This window comes from Phascolarctos cinereus, unplaced genomic scaffold (genome assembly GCF_003287225.1).
Source record: "Phascolarctos cinereus isolate Bilbo 61053 unplaced genomic scaffold, phaCin_HiC Scaffold_1;HRSCAF=81, whole genome shotgun sequence".
NCBI classification, from domain to species: Eukaryota; Metazoa; Chordata; class Mammalia; order Diprotodontia; family Phascolarctidae; genus Phascolarctos; species Phascolarctos cinereus.
In genome coordinates, this window is record NW_027555514.1 from 47,967,240 (window position 1) to 47,987,360 (window position 20,121).

General features: G+C 38.4%; 1 protein-coding gene across 1 annotated transcript in view; it reads right to left on the reverse strand.

The window, feature by feature from the left end:
• The window catches only part of AKAP9 (A-kinase anchoring protein 9), a 175,705-nt gene that overhangs the window by 56,991 nt on the left and 98,593 nt on the right, over positions 1 to 20,121 (reverse strand). Inside the window, 3 exon segments of the mRNA XM_078151794.1 lie at positions 232 to 444; positions 5,757 to 5,919; positions 16,418 to 16,644. Of these exon segments, the coding sequence (XP_078007920.1) occupies positions 232 to 444; positions 5,757 to 5,919; positions 16,418 to 16,644 (603 nt within the window).

Here is a 20,121-nt window from a genome sequence, read left to right on the forward strand (position 1 = left end):
AAGTTGAGGGAGGAAGTGTTCTTTTCTACTGATACCTGAGAAAAAAAATAACTATATCCCAATTACTGGCTAATAATACGATTATATGGTCCAACATCTTTAAAGCAAATTTTTAAGTACTAATATAATGTGCCAAAGACACCAGAAGGAAAACTGAAGCCAGTCAACTCAAAATAAATGCACCTATAAATATCACAATATCTCACTGAAAAACAGTCAAATAATACATACGTTGTTCAACTGGCCCCGCTTCTGCTTTCATGGCATCTTTCTGTCTAGAGAGTAATTCTCTTTCTTCCTGAATTTGTTGTCTTTCTGCTTCCAATTCCTGTAATCTGTTACCTACACAGAACAGCTCCTGCTGAAGGTGGTCAATTATGTCACTTTTTTCCTGAATTTGCCTTTCAAAAAGAGCTTTTTCATCTGCATAGCCATCAATGATGCCTAGGAAACAAAATTATCAGAACAGGCTTGTTTTAGTCTGTGGTTTTATCATTGGATTTTCAAAAGAAGAACAGATGTAGTATCATAGCAATTTATAACTTGTCTACACACCATTTCAAACAATACTGAATTACTTATTAAGAATATCAAAAGCTTATGTTTTGACATGGTAAATTAAAGTGGTCATTTTGTTTTTTCTTGTTGCTTAAATACTATTCTAACTTACAAATGTCCCTCATAATAACAGTATACATTTATCACACTTTACACATTGCTTTTTTGGGACTTTGAACAACTATATTCGCAGATAGAACAAGGAGGAGGGGGTGTGGTGCAATGGAAAGTATAATGGATTTTTAAAAAAGTTTGATGGATGTGTTTTGTTTTTATATTACGAATAATTATGGATCACCCTCACTCCATGTGTGGTCTGTTTAATAGAGTAAAACTATTAAGTAAAGCTAATAATAGAATGATGTCATCTAAAAGTGTATCGCATGTCACATTCCACATCTATAGCACCTGTCCCACCTCTTTTAAAAATTAACAGAAGTCTACTTTCTCTCCTTCCATCCTGCATCCCAATGAGGGGGAAAAAAAGAAAAACATATCTTGTATCAAATGAGCACAGACATGCAGAACAAATTCCTTCATGGGCTATATTTAAACATAAATACAAATATATATTATGTATATGTCTCATTATGCACCTTAACTCTATCATCTCTTTGAGGTGGATAGCATGTTTCATCACTGGTCCTCTGGAATCATGAATAGCCATGGAACTGATTGTAATTTTCAGGGCTCTCAAACTTGTTTGTTTTTCTGCTATTGTTGTTATTTTATAAATTGTTCTCTTGGTTTTGCTCATTTCATTCTTCATCAGTTTATGAAGTATGCATACCCTTTGACCCAGCTATACTACTGCTAGGTATCTATACCCAAAAGGGAGCAAAGAAGAAAAAGGCATACACACACACACACACACACACACACACACTATTTACAGCAGCTCTTCTTGTGGTGACAAAAACCTATAAACTAAGAGTATGTTACATAATGATGAATGGCTGAATAAGTTGCGGTATATGATTGTGATGGAATACTATTATAATATAAGAAATAAGGAAGTCGAAGATTTCAAAAAAACACGGAGAAACCTAAATGAAGAGATGCAGAGTGAAATAAACAGAAACAGAAGAAAAATGTGTCCAATTAGTATCAATATCATCACATTTTTATTTTTAAGATTTTGATAGCCTAATGTAAAAGGCTGGGTTTGTAGCTAGAGGATGTGGGCCCAAATCGCATCTCTGTCCCTTTCTTCCTGGTGTGATGGAGGCCACGTCCCTGGCCTTTCCTCATCTGGAAAATGAAGGACTTGGACCACTCTGAAATCTGGGATTTGCAATTCAGTATCAACTTGTGATAATTAGCTACAATTTATAGATGAGGAAACTGTCATGCAGCTGGGGCTTGACGTCCTGACTCCAAGTCATTCATTCACTTGTTCATTTAACCAGGGTTTTTTTTTAAATAAGTTTTCTTAGTGTCTTTTGTTTCTATGCCACACGCATGCAATCATTTTTAGAAATACCATTTCCTTCTGAACTTCCCAACCTCATGGAACTGAACACTCTTTTATAACAAAGGAAAACAGCTACGCCAAAATAACTGGTCATAGTCACCGCGTGTGACAACGCAGGTTCTAGTCAGCCCTTGCTTCCCCACCAACAAGGAGGAGGTCTGTTTCATTCTCCTCAGAAGTTTTTTTTCTAATCATGCAAAATTAATTCTTCTTTTTGTTTGCACTGTGGTGGTCAGTGTACATATTATCCTTCTGGTTTTCCTTATCTCCTTCTGTATTCATTCATAGACATCTCAGGTTACTCGGAATTCCTCATGTGTTTAAGTTCTTACTGCACAACAAAATTCCATCATATTCATACACACCACAGTGGGCTGATACCAGTCTGGCTGGACTGTAGAGTAATATGTAATAAACCTGGAAAAGTAGGCTGCAGCTAGATCGTACAGGGCGTGAGATACCAAGCAGAGCAATCAATATTTTATCCTAGAGGATTCAGAGAGTTAGTTTTTTTTTTGTTTTTTTTTTTAGCATAGTTCTATGCTTTGGACGTATAACTGGCAGCTGTGGAAGATCAATGGAAGGGAAAAGATACTGTAGGCAGAGAAACCAATCAGGAAGCTACTGGCCTCATCCAGCTAAAGGTGGTGAACACTGCGGCTGTATGAGTGACGAGAAGTCAATGGATGTGAGGATGTGAAGGCTCATCTGACAAGACTTGTCATCTGTGATCAGATATGAGGGAATGGAGGTACAACCAAAGGGTTTATTTGAATTATTATTCAATGTGCATAGTAGTAAATGAAAAAGTGACCTGCTGCAGTATTATATAATAAGAAAATTAGATAGAAAAATATCTGCATAATTCCTTGGACAGAAAAAAATTTCAGAGGCAAAGACAACATAGTATATAATAGAAAGAATACTGAATTTAAGAGTCAAAAAACCTGGATACAAATTACAGTTTCAATATTTATTGGCAGTGTGACCAAGGGCAAATGACTTTACCTCTCTAAGATTATTTCCACACCTGTAAAATAGGGAATAACAATTTATTTTCACTACATAATGTACTGTGTGGGAAGGAATGAGGGAATAGGGGCAGAGAAGGAGAGAACTCTATAAATTTCTCTCTCTCTCAGTGTGCGATGCTCCTGGGAAACTGACTACTTTCTCTCTGTGGTCCTTCCCTGTGCCTCTTCTCCACACATCTACCGATCTCTAATAGCAAGCATACTGGTAGGGTAGCACAGTGCTTTGAGAGTCACAGTGCTTGAGCTCAAGCCACAAGCAGACACCGCATCTGTCTAGCCCTGGATTATTCCTGTTACTCAATCTCCTGGAGCCACCGTTTCCTCATCTTCTAATGTCAATACTTCAGCAGCGCTTCTGCCATATTAAAGTGGAGCTCCATCCCATGGTCTGGATTGGGCATGGTCCCCAGACTGTCCAACAGCATTCTGGGGCCTTCCTTGGACACTGTGGGCATTGCTGTCCAATGACAGATGTAGCTTTTGCTTCTGTGCCCCATCCTGGTGATGTGTGATAGAGTCTTCACACCCCAGATGCCTCTCTGATGCTGCCCCTTTGGAGTGACCTGCAGTTTTAATTCTTGGAAACCTGTGGTGCTCCATATTCCATAGCCAAATAGAATCAGCAGAAAAATATGGGTGTAAAAAGATGGGCCTTGGTTTCAAAGAGAAGATGGGGAGTTATTAAAAGCCCTGCAAAACTCCCAAAGGAAATTCAGTCTATTATTCAATTCTGGGGCCAATTTACTGTTCAACTGCAATCTATGGCCTACCCCGTACATCGTTCTGGACTACCTCTCTGAGCTGTCCATCCAATTGCACACAGGAATCTGGATAAGAGTGCTTCATTTATTTGGTTTGTCCTGACTGGACAGGGGGTCAGCCTGCAGACCTTCTCTGTGGACACTTGGTCTCATCCAGCCACTTACTCTTCATATGGTACAATGGGAACTAAAAATGGGGACTCCACTCTCACTAGAGGAAGGATTAGTTTGTTAGAGATACCTTGACAGATCTTTTCCATTTATTGTCTATTATCCTCCTGGTTTCATCTTTGATGATTCTTGAGATAATTGTGGAATAACCCATAAAATTTTACAAACAAGTTTATCCTAACTGGTATAGGCCTTGCCCACCATATTTCTTCATGTGGAAAGGAGATCAACTCTTTACACACTTTAAGCTCTTTAGATTACTCATTGTGGCAACTGATTTACATTGGTTAAACTTCCTTGGAATTGTGAAAACACCTAAAAAAGGATCTCCTCTCTCTCCACATAGAGGAGATCACATTAGACAAGCGGTCATTCAGATTTTATTAAAGACTTTAAGTGAACATAAATCTGTTACTTCCTGAGACAGCTCATTTCACTTACGGATAGCTCTGTTACTAAATGATGCTCTAAATCAGCAGTTCCTAAATTGTGTGCCATGGACTTCCCTTGGAAGTCCTTGGAAACCACAGCATGGTTTCACAGAGAAACCATGGAATACTTTAAATTCGGACACCACACAAACTACTAGCTCAAAGGAGTTCAGAGTTTCCACATTAGATATACTGCACTTCTTTCCATGATATTCTCAAATGTCTGAGATAGGATTCTGTTTACTTGTATTTTCAGCAATGCCAGTAATTTCTTGAACCTTCTCCTTTGTGATGTCTGATTGTTGCAAAGTTGCAGGTGCTTCAAGAAAATCACTGTGGAACAGGAAATGAAGATGGCAGTGTCCAATCTGATTCCAAGGTTTGAGAAGTTATTCAGTGCCCAACAGGTATACACATCTCATTAGTAATTGTGGTTATTTAAGGATAAATAAAAAATATTTTTCTTCAACTTATGTGTATTATTTTTTTCAATGGCCCCTAGGTTACTGGGATATAAATATTTATTAAGTTGTCTGGACCTAACTACTTAATAAACAGAACTGTAAGATATTTCTTTTGGCCTAGGGGTGCCACAAAAAAGTTACTGGGACAATAAGGCACCATGAACTGAGAAGAACATTGAAAAAGCTCTGTGTTCCACCAAGCTAAAATGAACATGTATGCACCTTCCACCCATCGATGCACATTCTGGTCAATGGACCAGAATAAATAAATAATAGGTAATGAAAGTATTGAAATAAGTATTAAAATTAAAATTTATAACTATCTTCTACCATATAAAATATGGATATTTAGTACTCATTAACACTGTTTTGCTGAAATACCTAGACTCACAGTTAACATGTTTGGGGAAAAGGTTTTATAGAATGAAATGCTGATATTTTATTAGTATTAAGTTAAACATTTAATTAATAAGTCTTGTATTGCTGGAAACATCTCTGCAAACCAGAATGAGATCAAATTCAAGTTTCGTGTTTTAGGAAAAATTTCTCAACTCTGATCATAAGCATTTAATAACCATAATAAAAATGAATTTATAGCAACATTTTATAAAATCTAATTGTTTATAATTTTTCATAATTTCATTTCATTTAAATTTTACTTTTCACCCATGTAGGAAAGTCAGCTAAATAATAACTGGTGAGCAAAGCAAACCTTACAGGTGTGTGTGTGCATATACATCTGTGAGTTTGCATCGTACTACATGTGAACAAAGGTAATTCCTCATTCAATGTCAAAAAACCAAAGAGAAATAAACCAAAAACCCCATCTATATACCATTAACAGATATGGCCAATGAACTCACCCTCTGCCTTACTAAGCTCCACAGCCAACTGTTCTCTGGCTTTCAACTCTTCATTGAGTCGCTCTTGTAATTCTTCTTGGCACTTCAGAAACTCTGTGGCCTCCTGTTTTTGTCTGAATGACTCACGCATCAGCTCTGTCTGTGTAACCTTGGCATGTTCAAGCTAAATCAGGAGAAAAATTGCATTGATGAGGAATTCATCACATAACAAGTAAATTGAGGAAATTAAAATGTGTCTACCTATCATGGCCAAAAGTTAGAATTAATGCTTAAAAATAAAGTGAAGAATAGCTTTAGTCTGTTTTAATATCATAATTCATATGAAATGAATATCAGTACAATCTGGCATAAAATTAAAAGGAAGTATTAATAAAAAAGACAAGCCTAAGAAATTTGCATTAATTATTCAAGTCAGTCTTCTATGTAAATACTTTCAATGAACATTATTAGGATGTAGGTTAAGTTACAGGGACCCTTTTATGTGTTTGTTGTCTTCCCTCATCAGTACTATAACCCTTGAGGACGGCCTTCTTTGCTTTTGTTTGTACTCCCTTTGCTTAACATAACACCTGGTACAGAGTAAACATAGTAAATAAATGCTCTGTCTACATATTTTATGAGATTAATTTGTATAACTGGTTTGCTTGGTGAGGCAAAGAGGGGATTACATATGTAACTTGTAATGATGACATACTAGACCAATTCAATTGCATATGGTTACAAAGCTAAGTTTAAGTTCAGATTCAAACTCAGGTCTTCTGACTTCAAGTACAATACTCCTTATGTATATTTAAATAACATTGACTAATTTCAACTATTTCTGTGACTTTTGTTTGTAATTTACTTTGTGGTTGCTTAGAAAACACACGAAAATTCAAACCAGCTAAGCCACAGGACTTTTGTTTATTTGTTTTCAATTTTACAAAATAAGTCAAGAGAAAACATATTTGATTGGTATAAGGAAATAGTATTTGTCTTTGTTTTGTACTGTAATCTCCTACTGATATCTAAAAATATCCTTACTAAGTTTGCTTAAGTGATATTTATCGTACTGCTCTGAATGTATAGCTCACTCTCCAATATAGGTCACATTACTGAAATAAGATTTGGAATACACACACACATACACACACACACACTCACATATACACACACGCACACTCACATATACACACACGCATGCTTTAAAATAGCTAGTTATAACTACATTTACGTTTTATATTAAATCACATTTTGGTTAAAAAAAAAAGTGAGCCTTATTAGGTCCAACATGGCACTATAAAATTACCAATAATGAATTAATTTTCTCATTTAAAATAAAAAGTTTTACTTATAACCAAACTAATTTATTGTAATAAGAATTTAATTAAATAAAATAAAAAACAGTACAGAAGGCAGCGTGTTACAGTGCAAACATCATTTAGCCGGAAGTCATGGTGAGGTCCCTACTGTTACTTAAAACCCATGTGATTTTGGGAAAGTTCCTTAACTTCTCTGGCCCTCAACTATCAAAATATATAAAATGATGGGGTTGGGCAGGGTGACCTTTAAGGTGCCCTCCAGCTTTCTCGCTATCATCCTTGAGTCTTATAAAGCTATAAAATCTAAGCAACATTTCAGTTGATGAGAACTGTGTGATACTCATGATACACATTATTTAGTTAAAATGACTTACTATCACTTTGCATAACAATATCAAGTCTTAAACATTTTTACCTAAATATTAAAAAACATGCTTAGTGAATTTGTGAATTATTACTGAACTTTAAATGAGTGTTTTCAACATCCCTGATAAAATTCACTGTCACTTTAATATTAAAGTTCCGGGAAGGATAATAAAAGTTCTGAAAACCACCTGGCTTGTGTGGTTAACACTTGTTAAATATTAGCTAAGTATATTATAGTTTAAGCCCTGAACTTCACAAGAATGTGGTTTATGTCACTCTAAAGAACATGAAAGGGTGATCAAAATATCTGTTTTAGCAGTAACAAACTTAAGGTACAAATACTAAACATATAGTATTCCTTATGAGAAATACTTAACCTGTAATAACGTTACATTTCATGTAAGTAGATCACAATAATATTTTCTCACAGTGGTATATTAAGTATTTTTAAAATAGAAAAATTCCACATAGACTCTGAGATAAAAACCAGGTTAACAACCCAGGTATGTTTACTCCTTGACTGGTGCTGAATTCAATATATCATTCAATAAAATATTTTAAAGAAACGCACAGAAGGAAACACAAAGGTGCTTAACTGATGCATAAACACATGGAACAGCTCTATTACTACACAGTTAAATTTGCTATACTTATTTCTTAAGAAAACACATTTGTACATAAGTTCATAGTTTCTCATACAAGTTTATTTCTTCTTTTTGGTATACTGAAATGTTTGTAGTTGTTGAAGATTAAGTTTAAAATTTAAATAAAATTTAATTAAAAAAAAACACATCCCTTGACTTCTGTCATTGTTTCATAGAGAACGAGTCCCTGCTCTCTTCCTCTTGCAGAACCACCAAGTTTTTACTGAGGCCAACCACAGTAAACCACTCTAGGAGGTCCCTGATAGGTCACTACAACTGGACAAGTCACATCAGCCTATTTTCTTTCCCTCAGATTCAGAGTGGACTCCTGCACTAGGTTACTGAAGGTCACTGAAATATAATTCACGTAAAGCTGAATAGCAATTATATAATTTAAATGAAAAAATGAAAACAAACTCAAAAGCATCTTAAGTCAAAAAAAGTGGGTCCAGTACCCCTATGTCTATCATAGCTTTGTAAATATTCTTTCTTATCTTATTTACTTTTCAACTAAAGGGACAATTTTAGTACTTACTGAGTATGGCGGGGTAGGCAAGGAGATTTTGGAAATGAGCTTTAATATATGCCCATTTCTTTTATGACTAAAATGAAAAATAGAAGTGTTAACAACGACTGAATTATTTTCATCCAACTGTTCACTGAGAGGAAACGGATCTGGTAAAGGCACTCGTGATTCAACCTCATACATGTCTTCATCCTGCTCTTCCAACCACAAGCCACTGAAGGTATTGGAGGCCCAGTAAGTCCTATAGGAATCCATTCTAGACGGGGTCCCTGATGATCTGTTTCAACTGATCGAGCAGTTTGGCTACCTATGGTTGGTTAAAGAGGGCTTCTCTCCCTTCCGGTTTCTGAAGATAACACCAGGACAGCATCCAGAAAGTCTCCCTGTCACTGTTGGACGAATCTTAGACAATTAATGCATACACCTGAGCAATTAAAAAGTCCAATTAAAAAGTCACTTTTCAAAAACTAGCTGTGTGCCATCTTCTCAAAACAACAACATCTTCTCCATGAGAGTGATAAAATCCTTGAAAAGTGAACGAATGAGACCGTAAGCAGCTACTTTCAACATCAATGCTGTATGCTGTAAAAAGCAAGAAATTCAAGTAGAACTCGGCAGGGAAAGTCACCATTTGAGATCTCCATAGAAGCAAAAGATGAGAAGTGTAGCTGCAGTAACACTATTTGTCTTTGTTCTCGCTGCTTTACTTGGTTCAAAAGGAAAAGCTCTTCTGAATTGTTACTCAAACAGTCCATCAGGCTATGCAAAAGAATTCTAGTCAACGTTCCCTCAGGAAAAGCTAAAGGCAGAGGGAGTGGCTTCAATGTCTTTACCAATAGGTGAACTGGCAGGTGGAATCTGAATGAATTGCCCACAAAGAAGCCTGCCTAACAGGATCCAAGCACCACGTGAGAGCTTTGAAAAGGGTGTTTAGACAAGTTCGAGTTTGTAAAATAATCTGGTCATTTTTCTCAATGTTAAAAAAGCTAAACTACAGATACACTGAATTCACGGGACAGCTTCAGCAAGGAGCTTGTTCAAGCATGTAGCATGTTCATTATTTAATTCTGGGGAATTTTACCGGCATTTTTACTTGCTATTTCACTGACAAACAACATCCATCCTCTTGAGCAGTTAGCTGATAAAAATAAACAGCTCAACTACAAACTATTTTCATATTCAAACCTATATAGACTAAAAGTTGTTCAATAGAAAAACTTTTCAGCATTGTTTTAAAAATGAAGGTGCACAATGCACCCGATTGCTGCAGTTATGCCAGTCTGTGCACTTAGCGAACCTTAACTGAAGCTGAAAAGCACACGATGACACAACAGGAGTGAACTAGTGTAATCAGGAACTCTAAAATGAATACCGATTCTAGCAAGCCACTTTAAAAATTAAATGACATCTTCAATGCGAAAAGAGTTTAGACATTCTTTAAATATCTTCTCTGAGCCAGCTGCCAAATATCTTGAATCTGACAATTTTTCTCACATATGATAATCATTAGTCAGGCAAGCAGATGGTTCTAATAAAAATTCAATACAAACTTACAAATTCCATTAATAGGTACCTTTATTTTATTAGATGTTGAATAGCAATGGAAATTCCCAAATACCTCGAGGAGGGTTTTCTGGAATGGCAGGAGGTCTTTAATTGGAGTGGGGTATCTGACCCAGAGTCTTGAGGGAGATGACCTTCAACTTCTTCAGATAGGGCTATTGTTTTAAACACGGACCACTGTGGAATTTGTTTAGATTAAAATCTGTTGCATGCATAGAGAATTAATTTGCCATTCATAATGCTCATCAGCTGGTTTCAGCAACATGACATCTAGATGCTACAGTTATTAGTGAATCTTCTTAAAACTGCTCAATATTATCAAATAAGTGAAATTATTTCTTGGTGTGTCAGACAGATATATGGCTGGAAAGCATACCTTCAACGCTCACCGGACCATTACAGATGGCACTCTCCAGCCAAAAGATAATCTATGGTGTTCATTGGAGAATAGCACTAATTATACAGTTAAAGCTGAGAAGAGCTACAAAGGCTGTGAGTTAGCTCTTTCATGTTACAGATGAGGAAACTAAGGCCCAGAAAGGCAAAGGCCCCATAGGTGGAGGGCAGCAGAGCTGGGATGCAAACCTGGTTCTTCTGAGACCATGTCCAACCATTCTTTCCACTCTTCCAAGCTTCTTCCATGATTGGCTTTATCTGACTCTCTGATACTATTCAAAAGCTAGTCCTGCTCTTCTTTTCCTTTGTGAAAATAGAACAGAACTGCACACCCCTTATTATTCATTAGCACTTCCTCTGGGACTTGTTATTTGGCAATTTTAACTACCCTGAAGACAGCCAGGAATCAGCAAATCAGCAAAACAGGTCATGAAACTGTCATAATAGATGCAACAAAGGACACAGTATATATATTAAAGCTCATTCACTTTAGAATCTTAGAGAAGAGCATAACTATGCTTATTATATATATGACAAAACATAATGGATTCCTGGTTCTCAAACCCATAGAACCACGGAATCAATTAATTAAGAAGCATTTATTAGGTGACTATTATATACACTGTGCCAAGAATAAAACAATTAAGATGCCAAGAATAAAACAATCTCTGCCCTCAAGGAGCTTACAGAAGCAGAAAACTGGAATGAATGTATCTATATCTGAAGCTCTGTTTCAGGCAGATACAATGCTAATGGCAATTACAAGGATCAGGCAACCTTAGAGAGCAGAAGAGAATGCTGAAAGATGATGAAAAGCACAGGAGCACCTCCATCCTAGGATACCCTGTATTTCACAAATTTACATTTGTGCTGTGTGTATTTTTATGTGTATTTATTGTCTCATCTAAGCTCACTGTAAAGGCACACAGTGGGCACTTAAGAAATACTTGTTGACAACTCCGAATCATCAAAAAAGACTCAATTCTGTTAAGTAACATTCTGTTCAAAGAGTAAGGGGTGTGTATAAAACGCGTTAAAATATTTTCATTCACGATGGTGAATGTTTTTTAAAAGGCACTTAGAACGCCAAAATCCTTAACTATATACACAAAATGCAGCAAAAGAGGACGACTGGCTTCTCGGGGTTTCACTTGGCTGATGTCCCACTGCGTGGGACTCTTATCTTCAACAAATCTTCAAACTGCTTAATTGTTGGAGCCAAATCCTGGATACAGAGTCCTAACAAAACTCTGCCTAATGCTCACCAGAATGGGAGGAGCACCGTACCAGCTTCTTCTCTGCTATAGTTCTATCCATGCTTTTCAAAATCAAACAAGCAAACAGCCGACCATTACGTTGCTGACTCATTTTCAGGAGTATCCTCCCTTCTGAGAAAACAAAACTGTTGATCACTTTTCAGGATGTACGGGTCACATGACATTTTTCTCAGATGTGGGATCAGGAGAACTCTAAAGACTTTATCAGATAGTGAAAGAAAAATTCTGTAGGAGTAAACTGCTCATTCATGAACTCCTCCAGGGCCTAAGGGCATCATTTGGAAGATTATCTTCTTTGGTCCTAAACTGTACCCTAACATTCTGAAAAATATTTGTGGGTGGAAAATTATTCCTATAGGGAGGTAGCTATCTGTGGCTCATTCAATTTGTGAAAGCTACATCCAAAGCTTACCACCAAAAAAGATCTCCTTTCAAGGAAGAATGGCACTCGATACTAAACAAACAAAAACCAAACTTGTTAAAAAGATACTTTTCTGCTAGTGTGAGGGAAGTCTTCTTTACCGTATGCCAATTATACAGCCTTTGGTTCACTGTTTTCAAATAGGCTGGACCCTATAATTAGCTAGTCTGGGTAAAATCCAGCAGGGCTATATTATAACAGCTAATTATTACATGGAACTGGATACATAACAACTACATATAATAAAAGTCATTAGCCTCTAAGGTGTATATTAATTCTCTACCTTGATTCTCATGTTATAATCATCATCTACTTTTCTTTTTAAAGTAAAAGGCTCACCTATTAACTCATCCAATGAAAGCAGGATATACCTATCAAACTCTGCAGCAGCATAGAGACTTACACAGGGTATCTCAAAAGTCTCGGTGCTGTTTTAATAGGCTTTTTTCTTTTTTAGGCAATTGGGGTAAAGTGACTTGCCCAGGGTCACACAGCTATAAGTGTGAAATGTTTGGTCTGAGGCCACATTTGACCTCAGGTCCTCCTGACTTCAAGGCTGATGCTCTATCCACTGTGCCACCTAGCTGCCCCCTTAATAGGCTTTTTAAAAAATGCTGTAGTAGCTTAAAACTGTACAGTATATAATATATTGTGTTACAGTATATAACATAATGCATACTGTACAATATCTAATACTTTTATATTATATGCATGTGTTCTGGGCCAAGAGCTTAGGAGAGGGGGAACTGAGGGAGGGTTAAGGAGGGATGGAGAGGTATGGAAAATCCACTGTGGTGAATGGAATAGTAAGTTAATGAGGGAAGTTTAAAATTGCCTTGCAGCAGTAAGGGGCCCAAATGAAGTTATGTAATCAATCTGTAGTGGACCCAGTCAGCACGGTTTCATGATTTTCTCCAGCTCTGTTCAGCAGAACGTGTGGAAAAGAAGGTAGTGGATGGTGGGGGTGATAAAAAGCTGAAGCGTGGCAGGCCTAGTCTGGTGATTTGTGAAGGGGGCAAGAGGGCAGTGGAGAGGTAAACTACTTCACTAAAGAGTCAAGACAGGGAAGGGAGGAGAGTAGTTCCTACATGGCTGATGGCCAGGGAAAGAACCAAAGGGGTCATGGGACTAGAGGTCACAGAAGGCCAAAGAACAGGATTTGGAGCTGCAGAAGAGAAGTGGATTGAAAACAGACTGTGATCAGATAAAGGAACGTCTGAGTTCATGAACATGGAAGTGGAACATCTGTGGGTGATGGCAAGATCAGGGGTCTGACCCTCTGGTATGGCTGAGGTGGGGTGGAGAAGTAGGCCATGGGATACGAGTATGTTGAGGAACTGTGAAGGTAGGGCATTTGAAGGAACATCACTATCTATGCTCAAGTCCCCTAGTATGAGGGCAAGAGCTGAGGAGAAGACTGTGAGTTAGGCACTAAACTCATTTAGGAAACAGGGGAGTATTCTGGATGTTGGCAGCTACTAGAATTCTGATTTGGTGGTATATACAGATTGAACGAACCTCAAAGGAGGAGAGGTTACTGAGTGATGGTGCTAGAGAGAAAAGATCTGGAGTGGCAACGGGAAGCAGAAGCAAGTAGTACTCCCAGCTCCCCTCTGTCTACCAGTGAGTCAGAGGGGAAATGAGTGAAAGGGCGGCCAGGGATGCTGTCATCAAGGGGGCATCTTCTCTCAGTGAAAACTAGAAGACGGAAGGGGTGAGAGAGGAAAAGATTTAAGATGAAAGGAAGTTTGCTGCCTAGGGAGCAGGCATTCCAGAGGGCACCATGGAAGAGTTGATTAACATGATGGTGGAGTACTGCCCTGTGAATGTGGAAGTGCAGGGAAAGGGCCTGATCTTCCATCTTTTTACATGAGTAACTTCATAAACAATATTCTACTTAAGCTAAATCAAGGAGGCTTATAGCCTTGATTGTCCTTGTACTGAATGTCTCTTCTGCAACAACAGAGCTATTCTTCTAAAGAAAAAGTCTCATATACAGTAAGGAATAGTGATAGCTTGTCTTCATGTTCTCCAAGCTCCAGTAAGTACAAGCTCTGTACAGTAGGCAAGTTCCCTGCAAAGTGCTTTTAACTATATTCACATTTTGGGAAGATATGTTTAGGCTCTGAGTCTAGAAAAAAACCACGAGAGTTCCATTTTCAGGTTTCTTTGTGAATATGAGCTCAGCACCTAACAAAAGAGCATCTCAGAATGGTTCATGGTTGTTAAGATATATTGCTGAAAAATCAAAGTCAAAGTAAAATATTCTATTACAAAGAAACTAAATCAAAATGCATGACGATGGTAAAAAATTACTCATTTAGGCTGTTGCTTCATATTGCTTTAACTATTAAACATCTACATCAAGTTCAAGATCATTTTAATTACTGATTATCTTGAAGTACAGTTGAATAAATCAGAAGCTCTAAAGCTATCACAACTATCTCACATCTTCCTAGAAATTCAGACCAGATTCCTAAATGAATTATGTCTAGGTCATAGTAATATCTGAGAAAACTCCAGAGTCTTTACAATATCTTGATGATGCAGCTGAAACATTCAGGTCCAACCATGACAGGTCTTATCTAACTTGAAGAGTCTTACTGTATCCAACAGACACTCTCCTAGGGAAATCTAAAAACTTCATTTAGATGAATAGTGAAAACATAAATATTATGTGAATGATCCCTATAGGAATATTTGATGGTTTACTTTGTAATCTTTGCATCAAACTGAGTACAACCATTCAGAAAACCAAAGAATTTCAGAAGGAGAAGGAACCTTAAAGAAATATATTCAAAAATTGGGTACAGACAGTTCTCACTTTACATAAGTGGATTGTTCTGCACACCTCTACGTAAACCAATTTTTATGTAACGCATATTTGCCTAAAGAGTTGGGGAAAGGAGGGAGGGAGGCAAACAGGAAGAAGACCACATGTCCGTGGAAGGAGGGGGGCTGGCACATGGTTCAAGGACATGTGGGAGCTGGGGCCAGAGAAGGGACAGCAAGAAGAGGAACATGTAGGGGCCTAGCTGGAATTGAGACAGAACACACAGAGAGCAGACACATGGGGGCTGTACGTGGACACAGACAGGAGAGGATGGCTGACATGGGAGGGTCACGGACTGACATGTAGTACCTGAGCGTGGGCAGATGGAAGACACACATGCAGGGGATGGATACATGGGCAGGGGGCGAGTGGGGCAAAGGTCTATCTTGCCAAGCCCCCATTCAGTGGCACCTGTTCTTCTGCCTTTACTTGGACAGTTTTTTTTTTGGGTGGGGTTGGGGGGTGGGAGGCCTTAGAGAGCTGAGCTGAGGGGCAGGAGCTGAGAGAGAGCCAGAGCACAGTACTATATAGTAAAGTTAACATACATGATTTTTTGAAACACAAACTTCCATCAGGATTTTTTACATAAAGTAGAATTTACATAATGCGAATTTACATAAAGCAAGAACTATCTGCCTATATGTGCCAGGCAGGCTGGTAGCATATTGTAAATGCATGCTATCTACTGGAGAATTTTCGTTAGCTGGCAAACAGTCTGAAACAATTTTTAAGTTATGATTCTGGACCTGTGGTTCTACTGGTACAGTGATCTCTTGGATGCAGAAACTCCCCCTACCTACGCAGATCAGCATCTTCTCTGCAACTTGCTGGATGAAGAGTTTCTTAGGCCACCAAGAGGTTCAGTGACTCCTATAGTCACACAGTCAAGATGCAACTCCAGTCTTCCCTGGTTCAAGGCCAGCTCTCTATCGCCTACAGTCCATCACACTGCTTCTTAATTAAGGAAGCAGTTGGAGAGTCAGTGTGGAGGAGCAGAGGGCCAGGCTTGGAGTCAGAAAAATCTGAGACCCAGTCTCGTTTCTGATGCAGCTTGGCTGTGTGACCTTGGGCAAATCTCTCAACCTTGGAGTGCTTTAGGTAATTCCCTAAGACTTTAAGCTGAAGAGGAAGTGTCCATGTGATCTGCATTGATAGAAGGCATCACCTAGACCAGTGAATATCAGAGCTGGGTCCAAAACAAAACAAAAACCCTGCTCAGAATCCCAGTGTTCCTCCGGAGCAGGCTTGCAGATTCAGAAAGCCACCCCTTCCAGGCAGTTTAAACAAAAGCCTACCACAGCCTCACCAAGCATTCAACAAGTAAGAAGCCTTACCTGATTACTTGTTTCACTTATGGCTTCTAGAAGTTTTTCAACTGCTGCCTGTAGCCGCGAACTAACATTTAAGACGAGTTCTTCATTTTCAGGGTCTATTTCAGCTCCAGCAAAACCGCATCTCAAAAGACGCTGACATAGTTCCATTCTTTCGTCAGTTATTTCTGACCATGTGCCAGTGGCATTACTTGGCATGCCACTTCCACAGTAAGAGGCTATGGGGTCTTCTGTAAGAAGAATAATATGTTATGATGATTCATATTCAGAAATTACAACACATTTTGAAAATGAAACAAGACATTCGATTACCAAATCCATTTATGAAAAGAACCATATAGTAATTGGGGGCAGCTATGTGGCACCATAATGCACCGAATGCCAGGCCTAGAGTCAGGAAGATTCATCTTCATGAATTCAAACCCAGCCTCAGATACCTACTAACTCTGTGACCCTGGTCAAGTCATTTCACCCTGTTTGCCTCAGTTTCTTCTTCTCTAAAGTGAGCTGGAGAAGGAAATGGTAAGCCACTCTACTATCTCTGTAAAGAAAACTCCAAAAGGGGTCACAAAGAGTCGGACATGATTAAAAAACTACTGAACAACAACACAGAGTAATTATATGGGTATGTATCTTTCACAACTGTAATGCCATCAAACAAATTAGGATACATTTAACAATCAAATTTATATTTGATTGGATATATTTGACAATACAAAAAATGTAATACTACTTTGCTGTTCAACAGCTAGCCAAAAAAAAAAAAGGTAAAAGAGATAAGTAATAAAAGCTTTGTAGAAAAGAATATCTAGATTATTTAGGATTTTTGATGTTTCTCCTCTTCTTGGCTTTGAATGTTTCACTTGGTATCTCTACTTTTTTAGGTAGGAATTGAAAAAGAAACTATTTAAACTCAGACACATTTTTAACTTGTTGATTTGTTAAAGGTTCAGTTAGTATATTAAATTGTAACTAAAACAGAATTTCTAATATAACTAAATTTAATTCATCTATACTATTCCTGTTTCGTAGATAATGAGTTGACCATATCTATTCAAAATTAATAAAGCATGCGTGTGCCAGATGAAGGAAAATTAAAGTGCAAGTTACCCATTACTGCCATGCAATATGATTGCCATTTGTGAGAATATGCTATATAACATTTATGATGGGCTGACATATGGGAGGCAGTTGTGGTTCACTGGGAAGAACTAAGAACATATCTGTCTAATCTCTCTTCCTCATGACAGCCCTTCACATTCTTGACAGGGAGCACAGCATAGTAGAGACAGAAGACCTGGGTTCAAATCCTTCCCTTTACTGGCTGGGTGATCAGAAGCAAGTCATCTGGCCTCTCTGCCCCTTGGAGCACATCCACAGGTGCAGTCTGGGGTCCTTTTCTCCTCTCCATGACTTCATCCACTTAGGTCGGCTGAATTATTATCCTGATGCTGATGACTCCCAGCTCTCTGTGGCTCGCCCTCCGTTCATTCCCAAGCAGACTCTCTGGGACCAGAAAACATTCTGCTGCTGTCCTGCCTGGGACAATTTCTCAGAGACTCTCAGAAACGGTGAGGAGGAGAATCTGTTTCCAAGGACTGTGATTCCTGCATTTACAACGAATGCCACACTCAGACCAGGGTGCAAGAGCACACTTTTCTAGGATCTCTAAAAACTGGAAGACTTGAGCAGGGTCATGCAGCTACTTTCTGCTACAGCACGGCTCCTCCCTGAAAGGTAGTTATGTTGGCTGAAAATCAGAAGCAGACTTCTTCCATGGGAAGAAAAAATTCTACCACTGACCATGCCTCGTACAGTTCTGGAGCGGACTTGCCTTTCCCCGGATCTGCAGATAGCTCAGTGACATAAACCTGAATGAAAATTCTGTGGTGTCTCAGCAGCCCTAAATCTCCCTTTGCATGCAGTCCAACAGATTATTGTGGTGAGGATGCAAACACTAACAAATCAATTATTTTTTCAACAGCAACAGGTCAGCACATGTTTAAAGTATGAAAAAGCTCAGTCTTGAAAGTTGGTAGTCCACAAGTATAGAGGCCTTTGCTAACATGTCATGTAAAAAGATAGATGAGAAGGTGTTTCATGAATCCAATTAGCAACTTAAGAAAATATCTTATTTAAAAACTCAATATTCAAAACAATCTGTTACTGGCTAAGAAATAGAGTGAGGGGTCAGTGGAACAGGTTAGGTACACCATACATTATAGTAAACAACCATAGCAATCTAATATTTGATAAATCCAAAGACCCTAAGCTTTTGGGACAAAAACTCATTATTTGACAAAAACTGCTGGAAAAAATTGAAAGGAGTATGGTAGAAACTAGGTATAGACCAACATTTCACACTGTGTACCAAGATACAGTTAAAATGAGTACAGGATTTACACATAAAGGGTGAGGACAGTACGGAATAGTTTACCTGTCAGATCTAAGGATAAGGGAAGAATTTAGAACAAAAAACATATATTAAAAAAACCAAAGTTATCAAATGAATATTTTGAACATATATCTCATCCTTCCCAGAGGGGTTCTATTAAAAACACTAGGGTCTAAAACAGAAGATTTTCTTAAAGGACTAGATGAGTTGATGAAAAAACTCAGGTCCAGAGAGGTTCAGGGACCTGCCAGATCTGTCCCTCAATGCCCCACGAGGTGTAAGTGGAAGAACCAGGGTCTGAGCCCTCCACCTCTACATCTAACCCTCTTGGTACCATACCACAATACCACGATGCCTCCCTCCCTCAATGTCACTCCTCTGCTCAAGAACCTGGCACACTTCCTTGTCACCTCTAGAACAAAATACAAATTCCTTGGCATGGCTCTTGAAATTCTTTATTATCCTGCTCTCACCAGCCTTTCCGGGCTTACTTAGTGAATTGCTTCCTTCACAAATCCCTGCTCTAGCCAGATGGGTCTCCTTGCTCTCGCCTGCACTCAGACTTCTGTAACCGGCCTCTCTGCTCTGGCCCAGGTTGGTTTACTCCCCTGAAATGTGCAACATCCTCCCCTGATTCTGAGAATCTTTAGCTTTCTTCAATGCTTACTCAGAGAAACACTTCCTCCTAATTTCCCTTATTGTTAATGCTTTTTTCCTTTTCCAAAATACCTTTTATTTGCTTATTTGTTTATGTTCTATCCCTTAGTAGAATACAAGCTCTTTGCTGAATTGAATTGAACCTCAACAAATGAAAAAGGGGGGGGGAAAGGAAAGATGTTACTTCTGCAGAGCTGGACAATAATTAGTAGATGTGTTCAAAACAGACTCGTGGATTTATTTAATTAGATTGGATGTGTGTAGAGAACACACGTTTGCCATATGGCAAACTGACACTGGGGACCCATAAAAAGGAGTGGACAACAATAATACTTTAAGGAAATACTGAAGTATAACTTAAAAGTAAATGTGAGAATCTGTAGATGAAAATAGTCATGGCCTTCTTCATGTGGCCATAAGGGGCAGCTTTCCACCATACGAAGGTAAGGTATACAGTCACTTTCTTTCTACCTCCACCAGAATTCAACCTTTCTTTTTCTTCTGATTCTTACAGCTTCAACCATCCTTACAAAACAGGGACATGGGGAGAGAGAAAACGAACCAGAGGCTAGCAAGCAGAGATGAAGATGTGAGGTGGGCTTGTATGACATCTAGAACCACGGTTGGTGCGTTAGCCAAAGTTAGTCTCATGCTT